Source organism: Cyprinus carpio, chromosome A8 (assembly GCF_018340385.1).
Source record: "Cyprinus carpio isolate SPL01 chromosome A8, ASM1834038v1, whole genome shotgun sequence".
NCBI lineage: Eukaryota > Metazoa > Chordata > Actinopteri > Cypriniformes > Cyprinidae > Cyprinus > Cyprinus carpio.
Genome location: NC_056579.1, coordinates 20,107,824 through 20,124,054, shown reverse-complemented (window position 1 = coordinate 20,124,054; position 16,231 = coordinate 20,107,824). Strand labels below are relative to the sequence as shown.

Here is a 16,231-nt window from a genome sequence, read left to right as displayed (position 1 = left end):
AACAGGAGCTAAACATTTAACCTTCTGGTGCTCTTCGGCCATTTTTGACCAAAGAATGTTATGTTTCTTTTTTTTTTACTTCATTGGAATGTATGAATGTTGGTAAAGGTTTTGGCACATGCTATGTGAACACAAACAAAGTCATGGACATGATTCGAAAAGTTAAATGTTTCTGAAAAAATAAAATAAAACAACACTTTTTTTTTCTTTCTCACTCCTTGCAGACAAAAATGACCACATTGGAAGCCAATGCAAAATTAATTTAATCTAGTGGAAACATTTGGTACTGTGCGCAAATAAAATCTTACTGAAAGATCGTTTTTTAAGATATCAGCCTCAAATTCGGAACACAACTCGTTTCAATTAATCTTTATTAGATTTTCTCACAGAAACATGTTTTGGAAAAAAACATTTCATTTAAAAGTTAAAAAAGTATTTTTGATCATTTTACTCAACAATATATATATATATATATATATATAATATATATATATATATCATTCACTATATAATATAAAAAAAAATACTTCACACTAAAAAAAAAAACTTCCATCTGCCAAGTGTCTTCTTTAATGAGAAACCAAACTTAAGTCTGTGCTTCAAAGCATTCAAGATTTACTACAATTTAAGATGGAAATTTCAATTTCAGTTCTATGCATGTAGTACCATAAAATCCCTTAAAATACAAAATATTAAACAAAAAACATTACTGAACTAAAATACAGTACAATCATTTAATTGAAATGAAATTAGGTCATTTTTGAACACCTTGCGAGAAGCACCAGAGGGTTATTTCCAATAATGTTTACATATGATGCTTAAAGACATGAAATGGAAATTCACCCTATTTAATTTATAAATGCATGCTATAGATCTTATTGTGAACAAATAAAATTGTAAACATTTAATTTTTTTTGATCTTGCAATTTTTGATCAAAATGTCTTAACCAGGTAAAACAACAGATTTCTCTTTTGTGACGTATGCATGTCTTTTCCAATCATTTAGTCTGTTTAAACTAAACACCTGCAAACTTCAACTGTTCAACTGCCTCCACCACTTGAGCGCAACGCCCACATCTCAACATCCAATCAACAACCGAAGCACAGAACCAAGTCTCCATCCTAAGTTTTTTTCTTTTTCGATAATTTAGTTCGGATGTACAGCACAATATGAAAGAAAAGATCTGTCACTCCTTCCTTTTCATTGCAACATTAAGGCCAAATATGCAATATGTATGAAATATGCGATGAAAGACCCATTGATGGCCTGTGGACGTACCTTTCAAGTCTGAAAGTATTTCTTCAACATATTGGGTCATAATTCAAGGATGTAATTCAATAATATCCATGTTCACACACCTGGCCAGGGCGAGTCCAGCCAGTGCTTGATGTGGAGGATCTTCTCATCCTTTGAGCGAGCATGAGCTTCCTCACAGATTTTGTCATACTTGGAAATCTCTTCCTGTGGAACAAGAAACAGGTGAAAACACTTCAGAAAGACTAGCTGGAGATACGAGGCAGCTGATTGGTTCTGGGCAGGACTGTCTGACCTCATACTCCTGTCGTGAGACAGCGCCTTCGGCAATGAGCTTCTCAGCATATTTCTGCAGAACTCCTTTCTGCTTCTTGATCTGTTTGTACATCAGCGGCTGGGTGAACATTGGCTCATCCATCTCGTTGTGGCCATTACGGCGGTAACATACCTAAAGGAAAGAAGTCATATGCCTGATTTATATATCATGGACTATAACACTAAGTCAGAATAACATGTTTATAAAAGACACAAAACACTATCACTCACCAGGTCCACCACCACATCTTTGTGGAAGGTGGCTCTCCATTCTGCGGCCACGTTGCACACGTACACTACAGCTTCGGGATCATCTGCGTTGACGTGGAATATGGGAGCATTGACCACACGGGCAACATCAGTAGGATACGGAGAAGAGCGGGCCATACGAGGATCTGTGGTGAAACCGATCTGAGCAGGACATGCAGAGGGGTATTAAGAGGACATCTGATGCATTGTGTTAGCATGTATCGTCACGCATGGGTTTGTTTGTGTGTGTTTGTGCTCATGTACCTGGTTGTTGACCACCACGTGCACAGTGCCATGTGTAGTGTAGGACGGCAGATCGCTCAGATGGAAGGTTTCATAGACAATGCCCTGACCTGCAAATGCAGCATCACCATGGAGCAGAATGGACATCACCTGAAAAAAAAAAAAACACACAGGAAAGAACATTTCAAAGCTGTTGTTTCTACGAGGGGTGTATAATATATTATTAGTATTATACCCCAAAATTTTATTTAGTGGGCCCAAAATAAAAAATGCGCTGTGTAAATAAGTTTAGACCACTCATTTGCTTACCGACATGGTTGATGGCGGTTTATGCACAATCACCGTTTTAGATCAACTAACTTTAATACTGTAAAAGATTTCCATTCGAACTGAACATATGAATCTAGGTTATATGCTGCTGGTTTCAGAACAAAACACAAAACTGTCACATTTCATTCACTGACGCAGTTCACTCAGAAATGGCAGCGCATATACTTTCTTTCCGGCAACCCGCCAAAATAAAAGCTTGCAGATTTGGGGTTTGAAAATCATATATATTTATATATATAAAAATTAAAATGTAAATATCAGCATTGTATTTTTTAAGTTTACTATAAACTAATTGTATTTTATTTGCATTTTTTATTTTAATATATAAGAGTATTATCACACCTTATTTTTAATTTTAAAAATAAACTAAAAGTGCAATAATACTATTATTGTTTTATTTTTATAGTTATATTTAATGTGTCACATTATGTGCAATGTGAGCACCAATCCAAACCTCCATGCGCTCTCATGAGAATTAGACCCAAAAACTTATGTGCACCCCTGGTGAGGAAAATAAAAACAAAAACAATATACACTACCACTCAAAAGTTGGCGGTCAGTGAGATTTTTTTTTTTTTTTAATCAATACTTTTCTTCAGACGTGATGCATTAAACTGATCAAAAAAGTGACAGTTAACACATTCATAATGTTACAAAATATTTATATTTGAAAATAAATGCTGTTCTTTTAAACTTTATATTCACCAAAGTATCCTGAAAAAAAGTATCATGGTTTCCACAAAAATATAAAGCAGCACAACTGTTTTCAGCACTGATAATAATAATAATAAGAAGAAATATTTCTTGAGCAGGAAATCAGCATATTAGAATGATATCTGAAGGATCATGTGACACTGAAGACTGGAGTAATGATGCTGAAAATTCAGCTTTTCATCACAGGAATAAATTACATCTTAAAATACAAAACATTATTTTAAATTGTAATAATATTTTACAATATTACTGTTTTACTGTACTTTTGATCAAAGAAATGCAGCTTTGGTGAGCAAAAGAGACTTTCAAACACATAAAAAACAAAAATCTCATCAACCCCAAACTTTTGAATGGTCATGTGTATAATAATACGGGCACAGCCCTAGTTAGATGCTCTTTATGTCTCACCCGATTGCCTTCGTTGTCTCCGCAGTAGAACTGCTCCGCTTTAGTCTTGCCTTGCACCACTGGGTTCACTGCTTCCAGATGGGAAGGGTTGGCCATCAATGACAAGGTAATGTTCCTGTCAGTCACACGATTTATCCTCCTGTGGTACATGCCCAAGTGGTACTTGACATCTCCTGTACCCTGTAGAGGTACAGACATATTTCATCAATTGCAGTGGTTCTTATGTCTGTTCTGATGATTCATTTCACAAGGATCCAAAAAAGTACACATAGATGTAAAACATCACTGACCTCATCAGCAGCTTCCAGTTTAGAGTCAAACTGACAGAAAATTTGCTCCAGTTCCTTACGGATCACATTGGCAAGCACGTTCAGACGCCCTCTACAGAGACAGACGGAAAGAGCAAGAGAGTTTGTAACTGATACCGTACGTCTCTGTTATATCTGGTTTCCACTCATTTCCTCTCATCTGCTTTCCACATTTGAATTTCTTCTTCTACCTGTGAGGCATTCCCATGATGACCGTGTCTACTCCCTTATCGCTGGACTTATCAATGATGGTTTTGAGCGCTGGGATCAGACTCTCACATCCCTCCAGCCCAAAGCGCTTCTCAGATGACCATTTCCTCTGCAGGAACTCCTCAAACCTGCAGAAATCAGCGCATACATATTACAGAGCTGCAGGGAACACCTAAAACGGGTTTCAAGAAGTAAATATACATCAAACACATCCAGTTTTGGGAAATGCATTACAACAGTCACACCAAGTGGAATGTTTGGTGTGAAATCGACTTTAATTTGAACTAACAGTTAGTGATGTGTGTGTTCAGACTGACAGAAACCTTCAGATTTTTTTGAAGAAAAGGTTTTATGCAGGTATTCCTGTGTGTACCCTTGCATGTGGCCTTTGTGTGAGCGTGTGTGTACCTGGTGGAGCGGACCATGCGAGCCAGAAGTGTTCTCTTCTCCTCCAGGCTGAACTGCATGACTCCAGGCCTCTCAAACTTTTGTCTGATCCACTGACACTGGTCCAGGTCATTGATGAACATGAACTCAACCCCTATATGCTGGCAATACGCCATCTGAGAAACACAACATTTCAGCAACTAAACTGAAAGAAAACACAGCATAAAGCAATTGCAAAAAACAAAAACACACCCAATACAGTACCCATTTAACAACAGTTTTAATCATGTTCATAATTAACTAAAAGAACAACACAAAACTCATAAATAAAAACACAATTTACAACAACATAAATAAAAACAATCAATCCCTTATAGTTTAAGTATCTGCAAAATTGTAATTATTTTACCAAATTAGTTGTTTATTTTACCAACATAGGGATCATACATGAATTGCAGTGTCTATTTTGTGTTAGCACTGAAATTAGATTTTGGGCAAAAAGTATTAAAAATAACCCTGTTCAAAAGTTTACATATGCTTGATTCTTAATGCTGGATTGTTACCCGGATGATCCTTGATTCTTAATAATACATTATACCCACACGAATCATCCAAAGCTGTTTTTTGTGTTTCGTGATAGTTGTTCATGAGTCCCTTGTTTGTCCTGAACTGTTAAACTGCCTGCTGTTCTTCAGAAAAAAATCCTTCAACTCCCACAAACTCTTTGGTTTTCCAGCATCTTTTGCATATTTGAACCCTTTCCAACAATGACCGTATGATTTTGAGATCCATCTTTTCACACTGGGGACAAACGAGGGACTCATACACAACTATTACAAAAGGTTCAAATGCTCACTGATGCTCTGGGAAACATGTAAGTATCTAAATATAAACTTTTAAACAGAACGAAGATGTGTCAATTTTGCCTAAATATCAGATTTGTTTTCATTTAGTACTGCCCTTCAGAAGCTACAGAAGATACTTGTTTCCCAGAAGACAAAATAAATTAAATTTATCCTGATCTTTAAATTCAAAAAGTTTACACCTCCAGGTTCTTAATGCATCATTTTTCCTTCTGCATCAGTGTATATTATATACAGTACAGACCAAAAGTTTGGAAACATTACTATTTTTAATGTTTTTGAAAGAAGTTTCTTCTGCTCATCAATAGCCTGCATTTTATTGATCAAAAATACAGAAAAAAACAGTAATATTGTAAAACATACTTAATTACAACTTAAAATAATAGTTTTCTATTTCAAGATACTTAATTAAAAAAAAAATTTATTCCTGTGATGCAAAGCTGAATTTTCAGCATCATTACTCCAGCCTTCAGTGTCACATGTAACATCCAGTCTATCACATGATCATCCAAAGCTCATTCTTTGTGATTTCGTGATAGTGTTGGAAACAGTTCTGCTTGTTAATATCCTGATGAATAAAAAGTTAAAAAGAACTGCTGTTATTCAAAAAAAATCCTTCAAATTCTAATAATATGGTTTCTAATAATATATTTTCTTTACTATCACTTTTGAACCAATTTAACACATCCTTGCTGAATAAAAGTATTGATTTTTTTAAAAATGGGAAAAAAAAAAAATTACTGACCCCACTCATACTGACCAGTAGTGTATATTATTACAAAATATTGATGCTTTTAAAAACATAGCTTCTTTTTTTTAAATTTTAACTTTTTTACTTTTTATTCACGTATCCTAAAAAAAGTATCACATGTTCTGAAAAAATATTAAGCAGAGGAACTGTTTTTCCAACTTTGATAATGAATCATCATATTAGAATGATTTCTAAAGGATCATGTGATAATGATCCTAAAAATTCAGCTTTGCATCACAGAAATAAAAATAATTTAAAGTATAATAAATTTTAAATTCAATTATTTTCAATTGTAATAATATATCACAATATTACCTTTTTTTCTGTATTTTTGTTCAAATAAATGCAGGCTTGATGAGCAGAAGATATATTCTTTCAAAAATATATATATATATATATATTCCAAACTTTTGGTCTGTACTGTGTATATATATATATATATATATATACACACACACACTGAACAAAATTATAAAACGCAACACTTTTGTTTTTGCCCCCATTTTTCATGAGCTGAACTCTAAGATCGAAGACTTCTTCTACACTTCTTCTACACAAAACAAATCTTTCCTAAATCTGTGTTTGTGAGCACTTCTCCTTTGCTGAGATAATCCATCCACCTCAGAGGTGTGGCATATCAAGATGCTGATTAGACAGCATGATTATTGCACAGGTGTGCCTTAGGCTGGTCACAATAAAAGGCCACTCTAAAATGTGCAGTTTTACTGTGTTGGGGTGTCCGGGGGGTCTGAAAACCAGTCAGTATCTGGTGTGACCACCATTTGCCTCGCACAGTGCAACACATCTCACCCTCCTCCTCGAGTTGATCAGGTTGATGAAGAAACTTTAACACAATATCCTAGTGGCTGTGCGGAGTTGCTGGATATTGGCAGGAACTGGAACACGATGTCGTATACGCCGATCCAGAGCATCCCAAACATGCTCAATGGGTGACATGTTCGGTGAGTATGCTGGCCATGCAAGAACTGGGATGTTTTCAGATTCCAGGAATTGTGTACAGATCATGAGGTGATGGTTGTGGATGAATGGCACAACAATGAGCCTCAGGATCTCGTCATGGTATCTCTGTGCATTCAAAATGCCATCAATAAAATGCATCTGTGTTCATTGTCCATAACATACACCTGCCGTACCATAACCCCACCGCCACCATGAGCCACTCGATCCACAATGTTGACATCAGAAAACCGCTCACCCACTCGACGCCATACACGCTGTCTGCCATCTGCCCTGTACAGTGAAAACCAGGATTCATCCGAGAAGAGAACACCTCTCCAACGTGCCAGACGCCATTGAATGTTAGCATTTGCCCACTCAAGTCAGTTATGATGAACTGCAGTCAGGTTGAGACCCCAATGAGGACGACGAGCATGCAGATGAGCCTCCCTGAGACGGTTTCTGAAAGTTTGTGCAGAAATTTATTGGTTGTGCAAACGGATTGTTGCAGCAGCTGTCCGGGTGGCTGGTCTCAGAAGATCTTGGAGGTGAAGATGCTGGATGTGGAGGTCCTGGGCTGGTGTGGTTACACGTGGTCTGCGGTTGTGAGGCCAGTTGGATGTACTGCCAAATTCTCTAAAACGCCTTTGGAGACGGCTTATGGTAGAGAAATTAACATTCAAGTCACAGGCAACAGCTCTGGTGGTCATTCCTGCAGTCAGGATGCCAACTGCACGCGTCCTCAAAATCTGCGACATCTGTGGCATTGTGCTGTGTGATAAAACTGCACATTTTAGAGTGGCCTTTTATTGTGGCCAGCCTAAGGCACACCTGTGCAATAATCATGCTGTCTAATCAGCATCTTGATATGCCACACCTGTGAGGTGGATGGATTATCTCAGCAAAGGAGAAGTGCTCACTTACACAGATTTAGACAGATTTGTGAACAATATTTGAGAGAAATAGGCCTTTTGTGTACATAGAAAAGTCTTAGATCTTTGAAATCAGCTCATGAAAAATGGGGAAAAAAACAAAAGTGTTGCGTTTATAATTTTGCTCAGTGTATATATAGCATCAGTATATATATATATATATATATATATATATATATATATATATATATATATATATATATATATATATTATATTCGGCTATGATGCAGTTTCTTTGGAATAAACAAGAGATATCTTTTTAGTAATTTTCTCTTATTTAAGATCTTGAGGGCCACCGGTAGTTTGCTGGGGCCCCATAGTGGGCTCCAGGCCCCTGGTTGAGCCCACTAGGACACTGTGTGATAGAAACATTCAGACAGACCTGAGGCCGAAATATTCCTTGCGCCCTCACTCACCTCTAAGCGCCGGATGATCTCCCTGAGGGGCAGAGCGCTCTCATTGCCCCCGATAAAGGTGGTGGTGGGCAAGCGGAACACTTTATCCAGATCAGACTCTTCCAGCCCGTAGAAACCTGACAGCCAAACACACAACACGTCCAACCCAACCCAGAGCAGAAGGGCAGGTGGAGAGGGAGGGGGACAGGGTCAACAGAAAAGAGAAGAAACACAAAAGAAGGCCAGCATAGATGCCAGTGGATGGAGGAGAAATGAAAGTAACAAAGTGAAAGGAAGAGAAAACAATCCAGAGTGGGAAGGGGGAGATATAAATGATAGAAACAATGAAACAAGAAAAAAAAGACAGACAGGGAGAGAGAAAAAAAAACAAGCATGTATGAGTTAGTGGGGGATGAATGGAGTAAATGTGAGGATGCCATGCATAACCAGAAACATGGTGGATTGGAGAGTTATGGAAGTACACAACAAAAAGCACCAGCAAATAGCATGATAAATGTTAAATAATGATAACAGCAAAGCGGACAATATATACAAAGAACATGAAGTATGAAGTGTAATTAAATGGATGGAAATGGAGAAAGAATTAGAGAGAGAATGAAGTCAAAAGATGGGTGGTTTGAAAATTGATGAAAGGTTGGGTGTGCAGAAAGAAAAAAAAAGATAAAGTGGGTTAACAGCATAATCATCGTTAATAATGCTAGTATAATTGTTGCATTAAAATCATACTGAATTTTAATTCAAATAATAATGTATATAATAAGATGTTTTGACAATTTGAGGCCCCCTTTTCTCAAAATAAATAAATAAATAAATAAACAATAGTTTCTGATTTTAAGTTTTTAAAATTAACTGTCCATAAAGGATGACATTCACTGTATTGGGGCTGAAAGATGCGCTGGACATTTCGTTGTGAGATCCACCATTGAATTGCACAGATTCACACTTCCAAGCAGACAGATTCTCTATAATCCAAAGCAGCACTAATTCACATGCGGGTTAACAGCTTGGCAGAACTGTAGTCTTGGAGTATTAAACTGCCTACAGTTTCTCTGAAACGCTTCGTATATTTGGCAATAATTTCATAAATGCATGAAAAATGAGTATTTAATGCTGTTCATTCTGTACCTACAACAACATGACAAGTGCAAAAAGAGGCAGCCATGCACCTCGAGGCATATGAGCGGGTTTGTTAAAGACAACCTATAGTAGATCAGACTGTGTTAATGAGAGCGCTAGACAGACGGGGTGTGAAGGGGGGGTCTGAGAGTATGTTTCTAGTGTGTTTGTGTGTGTGTCTGGATGTGTGAATGTACAGAAGGGTGTGTGTGTTTGGGGGATATTACAAGAGGATCCAAGCTAAACACGTAGCCTTTATTAACTCCCGCATAAATCGTCCCTTCAGCTCATCTGGAGCTAGTGGACCAAAGCCACCAAAATGCATTCCACATTAAAATAACCTCCCAAAAAAGCCAGACCTTGAGCAGAAGCATTCGTCACTACAATCACAATGTTCACATCTCATCCCAATAATCACTTTTTTTTTAAATGTGTGTGTATCCTACTCATCTTTGAACAGCATATTTTCTGACTGATCTTTTAAGGCTCATTAGGAATATTCAGAGTTGATTACAATTTAAAGGCTGATGATTACTTGATTTATGCCTTTCTTTGTTTATAACAATAAATAGGAAACGTGTTTACAATATTACACTTATAACTGATACAGATGGGTCACGGTGGTCAACTAGTCATTTAACAACCAGATAAAATCTACTAAAGACTAATTACAGAAATTCATTAGTAGATCAGTGTTGTTATTTTTAACTAAAACTATTAAAAATAATTTTGGGTACTTAAAATTAAATATAAAAATAAGATACAAAACTTTTAAGTTGAAAGAAAAAAACTGAAGTACTAAAACTAAACTAAATAGAAACATTTATTAAAAAAAATAAAAATGACAAACATATAATTACAAAAACTTAAACTACTATTAAAACTGAAAATATAAAAAAAGCCAATTCAAAATAATAATAAATACTTCAATAGTTTATAACAGGGGTCGGCAACTTACGGCACGCGTGCCAACAGTGGCTGACAGCAATGGCACGCATATTGAGGAGGTAACTTCGCATGGCACACAGCGTTAGGAGCAATTAGAGAAACTGCATATTGTGACGTACATTTTGAGGTAAAAGCAACCAACGGTCAACAGCACTCGTCAGAAAGAGAGAGAGATGAGAACTCAAAGAGAGAGAGAGACAGAAGCAGAGCGCGAGAGAGGACGAGAGAGAGAGGTAAGAGAAGATGCAAAGATTTAATAGAGAGAGATGATAGAAATGAGAGAGAGCTATATCCAGAGAGAGAGAGAGAGATATGAGAGAGAGAGAGAGAGAGAGAGAGAGAGAGAGAGAGAGAGAGAGAGAGAGAGGTGTGTGTATATTGTTTGCATCTGTGTCTCTCTCTACAAATAATGAAGCGGAGTTTAGTTAGGCCTACTTAAAAACAGTGTTTTTACCCCCCTCGTTGCTGAGAAATATAATGTAGCGATTCAGTATTGATTAATAAAAGTCATGTGGCAGCGCTGACAACAAGTTTATGAATGTTACTTTTTGCACAGCAAGAATTTAGAGGATTAGTTCACGTTCAAATTAAAATGTCCTGATAATTTACTCACTCCCATGTCATCCAAGAGGTTTACGTCTTTCTTTCTTCAGTCGAAAAGAAATTAAGGTTTTTGATGCAAACATTCCAGGATTATTCTCCTTATAGTAGACTTCAACAGCTACCAAACGGCTGAAGGTCAAAATTACAGTTTCAGTGCAGCTTCAAAGGGCTCTACACGATCCCAGATGAGGAATAAGGATCTTATCTATCAAAACGAATGGTCATTTTCTAAACAAAAAAAAAAAAAAAAAAAAAAAAATTCCATTTATAAACCGTAATCGCTCGTCTTGCACTGCTCTGCGATGTGCGTCTATGACTTCACATAATATGTTATTACATTGAAAAGGTCACCCATGACGTAGAAAAGAGACGTGGAAGTCATATCCCAACTTGATCAGTTAAAAAAATAAAAAATAAATAAATAAACTTCAGGTATGTGACAAGTAATCTGTAAAGCACCATTTACGTACTGTTGAGTTTGACAAACACATGACGGAAATGTATAACTAATTGTTCCTCCACCTTTGCACCAACCCATTTGCCTGGTAGGGTGGAAAACAAACACACAGTTTGAGTCATATATAGTGGTAGTGTAGAATTTGGCATACACTTACAAGCAAAATACACCCCAATTTTCTACTAAAAATAATAAGACATAAAATGCTGCTAACACAATACTAAACAAAAAACACATTAAATAACAATCATTTGCACAACAGTCAGGATCTTTGTCTTTTTGGCTGTTTTAAATGCTGCTAACACAATGCTATGCAAAACAGGCATTAAATAGACATCACTCTTACTATCTGGTATTTGGACAGCTGTTTAAAGTATATGAATTACCCTTTTCCCAATTACAGGTTTGAGACATTTCAGCAAAGTGAAATTCAGACTCTGTAAAGCAAGGTGAAAAATACAGATGCACATGTATGTATAACAGAGAAGTTCTCCAGAGCATTGCAATTAATGACATAAACACAACTTTAAACAGTCTTACACTGAAAATCACTATAACATTTTGGAATATATGAACAAATACCACAGAGAATACAGAAAGTTTCATTATTTTATCATTACTATTTAAGTGTCACTATACTATTATCTAAAGGCTAAATCCTATTTGACTATTAACAAAAGAAAGCAAAAAACAAAAGTGTGGCTCAAGCGTTTATCCATTTAAATTCTCCATTAGTTCAAAGTAATAAAGTAGCTCAAAGTAAAACAAATATTTTTATTTAGCAAGGATGCATTAAATTGACCAAAAGTGGCAGTAATGGAGGACTAAACCTGCAGAAATTAAAAAGAAGTAAATGAATATATAGATAGATAAATGTAATAAAGGGAAAATAAATTAATAAATGATGTGATAACAAAAAAAGTTCATTTGTAATAAAATTAAATCCTGAATTTATATTTTAAATTACTTTTTTCCTTTATGTATTTATTTTGCATTATTCATTTTAACTTATTTACTTATAATTTCATTCATTTTTATATTTAATTTATTTATTTTTAAATGTATTTATTCATGTATTAATTTATTATATGTATTTATTTCCAGATTTATTTATTTTTACTTTTCTGTGTGCAACATGGAAATGAGGGAGGCAGTCCTTGTGGAGCGCCTGTGAATCATTTTGCCAGCACGGGTCACATATTTCCATTTAAAATCACAATCAGCAAGTTAGAAATGAGTTTAAGAGAGAACAACCCAAACTAGCCTCTAAATATGGATATTTTTCTTACACAAACGCATCGCTTCACTTCAGAAGACCTTCAGAAGGGTGAACTATCCCTTTAAGATGCCTGAAATAGTACAGAATATACTATATACAGAATATTTCTTGGTGTCTTGATATGTTCAACACTAAAAGCTAACACAATCTACCATATAAACATGTTTTGTACTGCTAAATGAAGACACCACTGTGCTTGAGAATAAGATCAGTAAAGTTTATTCTTAGTAAAGCTTAGAATCATTTTTGAGTCTCTAGATTCTATATTTTCTGAGAGCTGTTTTTATTAATGTCCTTAAAAATTAGTTACAGCTACCATTCTTAGATAAAAAATTTTTTTGGAATTCTTCAAATTTAGGAAAAATCTAATGCTTAAAATCAAAGTGGCTGAAAGGCTAACTAGCACTGCCAAAGTCTGAAATACACACAAAAAAGCAGCTAGAACTTATTGCCACTACTAAAACATTGTTATATAGCAAGAGGCACAGAACAGTTTTGACAGTAAAGCCTACCTCCAATGGTTAGAGCACTTAGACGCATCTTGACATGTTTAAGGTCTGGATAGGCAGTAGCAGGAGGAAAAAATCCACTTGGAGTTAGTAATTCCCAAACCCTCACATAGATAATCCCAATGAGAGAGACTAACAAACATTAAGCTCCGGCACAGCTGCGCGAATGAAATCTAAAGAGTCACTTATTGAGGTGAACCACACATCTTATGGATTCCAGACAAAACACAGCTTTCCTTAACTAAATCACACCAGGCTCCAAACCTCCAAACAAAGCAATTCCTTAATGCTGCAGCAATACAGTCCCAGCTTCAAGGCCCATGATAAATCACAGCCAACATGACTGAATAAGACCAAGCTTAAATTAAGTCCCACACACTGCCAGGCAGAGCCAAACTAGCCACGGAGAGGCTAAACACTGTACTTTCAAAGAAAATGCTTATTTACCATAAAGAGTTTACACTTGAGAGTCATAATTTAGCTTTCAGTCCTCTCTTTGGCCTTTTTTTTTAATTTTGGAGATACTATTTATTTTTACAGTGTAGTTTGTGTAAATGGTGGGGGCTGAAAAATATGTACTTGTATGTTTCTCTATATACAATGTATATATACAGAGTTCAAATTATTTTATGAGCTCATACCTACATCAACATTAATCATTATACACAAAGATACTGCTGATGAAAAGAAATCATGGAAGGAGTACATGTTTTGAAAGTACTGGTTTAATAATATATTGTTGTAGTAGTTTATGCATGTGAATAACTAGTTCAACAAATCACCTACATTACAGGGAATTATCAGACCTAGAGGGACTTTTTGTTTTGTTAATATAGCTTATTAAAATTATACATTTAATCTGTGCTTAATTTATAAACAGCTAAAAAAAACCTTTGTTATAAATCATATAAGGCTGATATTTTCCTGCCTTATATTAATTTAGTAAATATTTTAGTAAATTTAATTTATTATTATTATTATTATTATTATTATTATTATACATATTTTGCCACAAAACAAATGCAAAAAAGTCCCTCTAGGTCTGATCGTAGGATGCTGAATGATTAGACCTAGAGGGATTTTTTTCGTAGACATCTTCAAGATCGATCATGATATAACATCGCCAGATTGCCCAAACCTACTGCATTCTAAAACTGAAAGTTATAAATCAACTCCTGCCAATTTTCATGACTTACAATCACATTCTTAGCAAACCTGCGTTGTATATGGACAGCTGCTTGTTTGCCAGGTCATAAAATATGAGAACCACAATGATATAGACATCCTGATAATGTTGTTACGGTTACCTGAGTTAGAATACAGCTGAAACGTCTTTACACTGTTTGAAGTGAGTGATGCACTATTCACATTAGGCTGAATTTATAGACGGTTTTTAAAAGATGCCCTAAAATGCCTTGTTACTTATTAGAGTGAAGTACTAATTGAAAAATAATCTATAGATTTATAGAACCGCGATCGCGGTTCTGACTCACTGTTCATATGCCAATCACATTACGCATTTATAACCCGCCCAGAAAAACATTTCCACGGATGAAACATGAAGCTTATAAACATGCGATTACGACAGTATGTGATTTTTAAGTGATTTTCATGAGATTCTGGATATTTTCATAACAATACAGTGTGTTTGCTTGAGAAATGCCAAGCATGTGTAGCGATTAGCTTGATATAAAAGGGTACAAATAGCATATTTCAGAAACATTATGACCAAAACCTTGATTAGATCACAAACGGAAGTTATTACAAACACTCAATGGTGGTTTTAAGGGAGTTTTGAGTAAAAGCGGAGTATAAATCTTATGAATTGTCTTATGTAGCATGATGCTACAGTGTGCATGAATGGTCACGTAACATGCGTTTTTGGTCATGTAGTGTGGATCTTTTCCAAAATGCCAGTAAGGATGAGGATCATTTATTTTAAAATGCCATTTTTACAATGAAAAGTCACTAGTGTAAACGTAACTTTACATCTATGGGGATTTGGGACGCTACACACTACAGCCTCGTGTGTGAGCCACGTCTTTGGGCGGAACCGGTGTAAACTAGTGTTTTTCCTGGATGCCTCACATTTAGACACATCAAGCATGCTGCACATTTACTGGCTCACTGACGTTGACGTGATTAAACCCTTAGGTATTGAAATTTGGTACCAAACGACAAGACATTTTTCGATACTGTATAGTATTGAGGCAATTCGGTCGGTGCCTAAAAAGTATCTCGCCCGATACCGAGCCCTTATCATTAGACCACTGATGGCTCTTATGAGAGTTTTTGCATCATCTAGTGTTGGTCCATGATGGACACAGGTGCAAATGTAAAATGACATGGCGTCTGGAAACCAACAACCACATCAAGCCTAAGCTCTCCAGCAGAATATAAGCAAACAGTGTGCAGAAAAGAGAAAGTTGTGTGCTTGTAACTGCGAGGTCAAATCATATAAGCAAGCCAATCTCTACAGACTGGTCTAGCAAAGCACGTCGTTTTTGAAGAAGCCAAATACAGTGCTGCTGGCCTTCATCACAGCAAACCCAGAATCACAACAGTCAGTCTAAAATAAAAATAAAAAAAAGCCCAAAACTGCTTTCCAGAAAAGTTTCCCAAACGAGTTTCTTCAATCATCAATTTAACACATATCATTGTGAATAAATTATGAAGGTGGGGCTGAGATTCAATAACCAATGGTCATGGAAAGCAGTTTTGACAAAAACATCCTAACCAAGTCTTAACCGAGGTTTGGCGGACATTCATAATTCCTCACCGAGTTTATCCGATGATGTAATAATGTCAGTGGGAACGCATGAATCCAGATCAGCATCCATAATCCCCAGAGGGTCCAGCTGAGCCACATGGTGACCACGTATCTACAGGAGACAAGAGGTCCCCCCACAAACATGGGAGCCGAACGCAAAACCACCCACAAGGGAAAGATATAGAAGAGGGGAGGAACAGAAGAGGAAGT

The 16,231-nt window shown here is 36.1% G+C and overlaps 1 protein-coding gene across 4 annotated transcripts in view; it reads right to left on the bottom strand.

Moving 5' to 3' along the window:
* Window positions 1-16,231, bottom strand: part of LOC109107634 (2-oxoglutarate dehydrogenase, mitochondrial-like) — a 31,730-nt gene that overhangs the window by 4,223 nt on the left and 11,276 nt on the right. The window contains exons 4-15 of one of the 4 annotated variants that reach the window (XM_042762702.1): window positions 16,031-16,133; window positions 13,255-13,299; window positions 11,850-11,900; window positions 8,340-8,455; window positions 4,441-4,595; window positions 4,014-4,160; window positions 3,805-3,895; window positions 3,515-3,694; window positions 2,084-2,212; window positions 1,802-1,981; window positions 1,551-1,703; window positions 1,360-1,462 (exon numbers count right to left, since the gene is read on the bottom strand). In XM_042762702.1, coding sequence (XP_042618636.1) covers window positions 1,360-1,462; window positions 1,551-1,703; window positions 1,802-1,981; window positions 2,084-2,212; window positions 3,515-3,694; window positions 3,805-3,895; window positions 4,014-4,160; window positions 4,441-4,595; window positions 8,340-8,455; window positions 11,850-11,900; window positions 13,255-13,299; window positions 16,031-16,133 — 1,453 coding nt within the window. Of the gene's footprint in view, window positions 1-1,357; window positions 1,463-1,550; window positions 1,704-1,801; window positions 1,982-2,083; window positions 2,213-3,514; window positions 3,695-3,804; window positions 3,896-4,013; window positions 4,161-4,440; window positions 4,596-8,339; window positions 8,456-11,849; window positions 11,901-13,254; window positions 13,300-16,030; window positions 16,134-16,231 lie in introns of all 4 variants that reach the window. The other 3 variants (XR_006160680.1, XM_042762700.1, XM_042762701.1) reach the window with 3 other exon arrangements.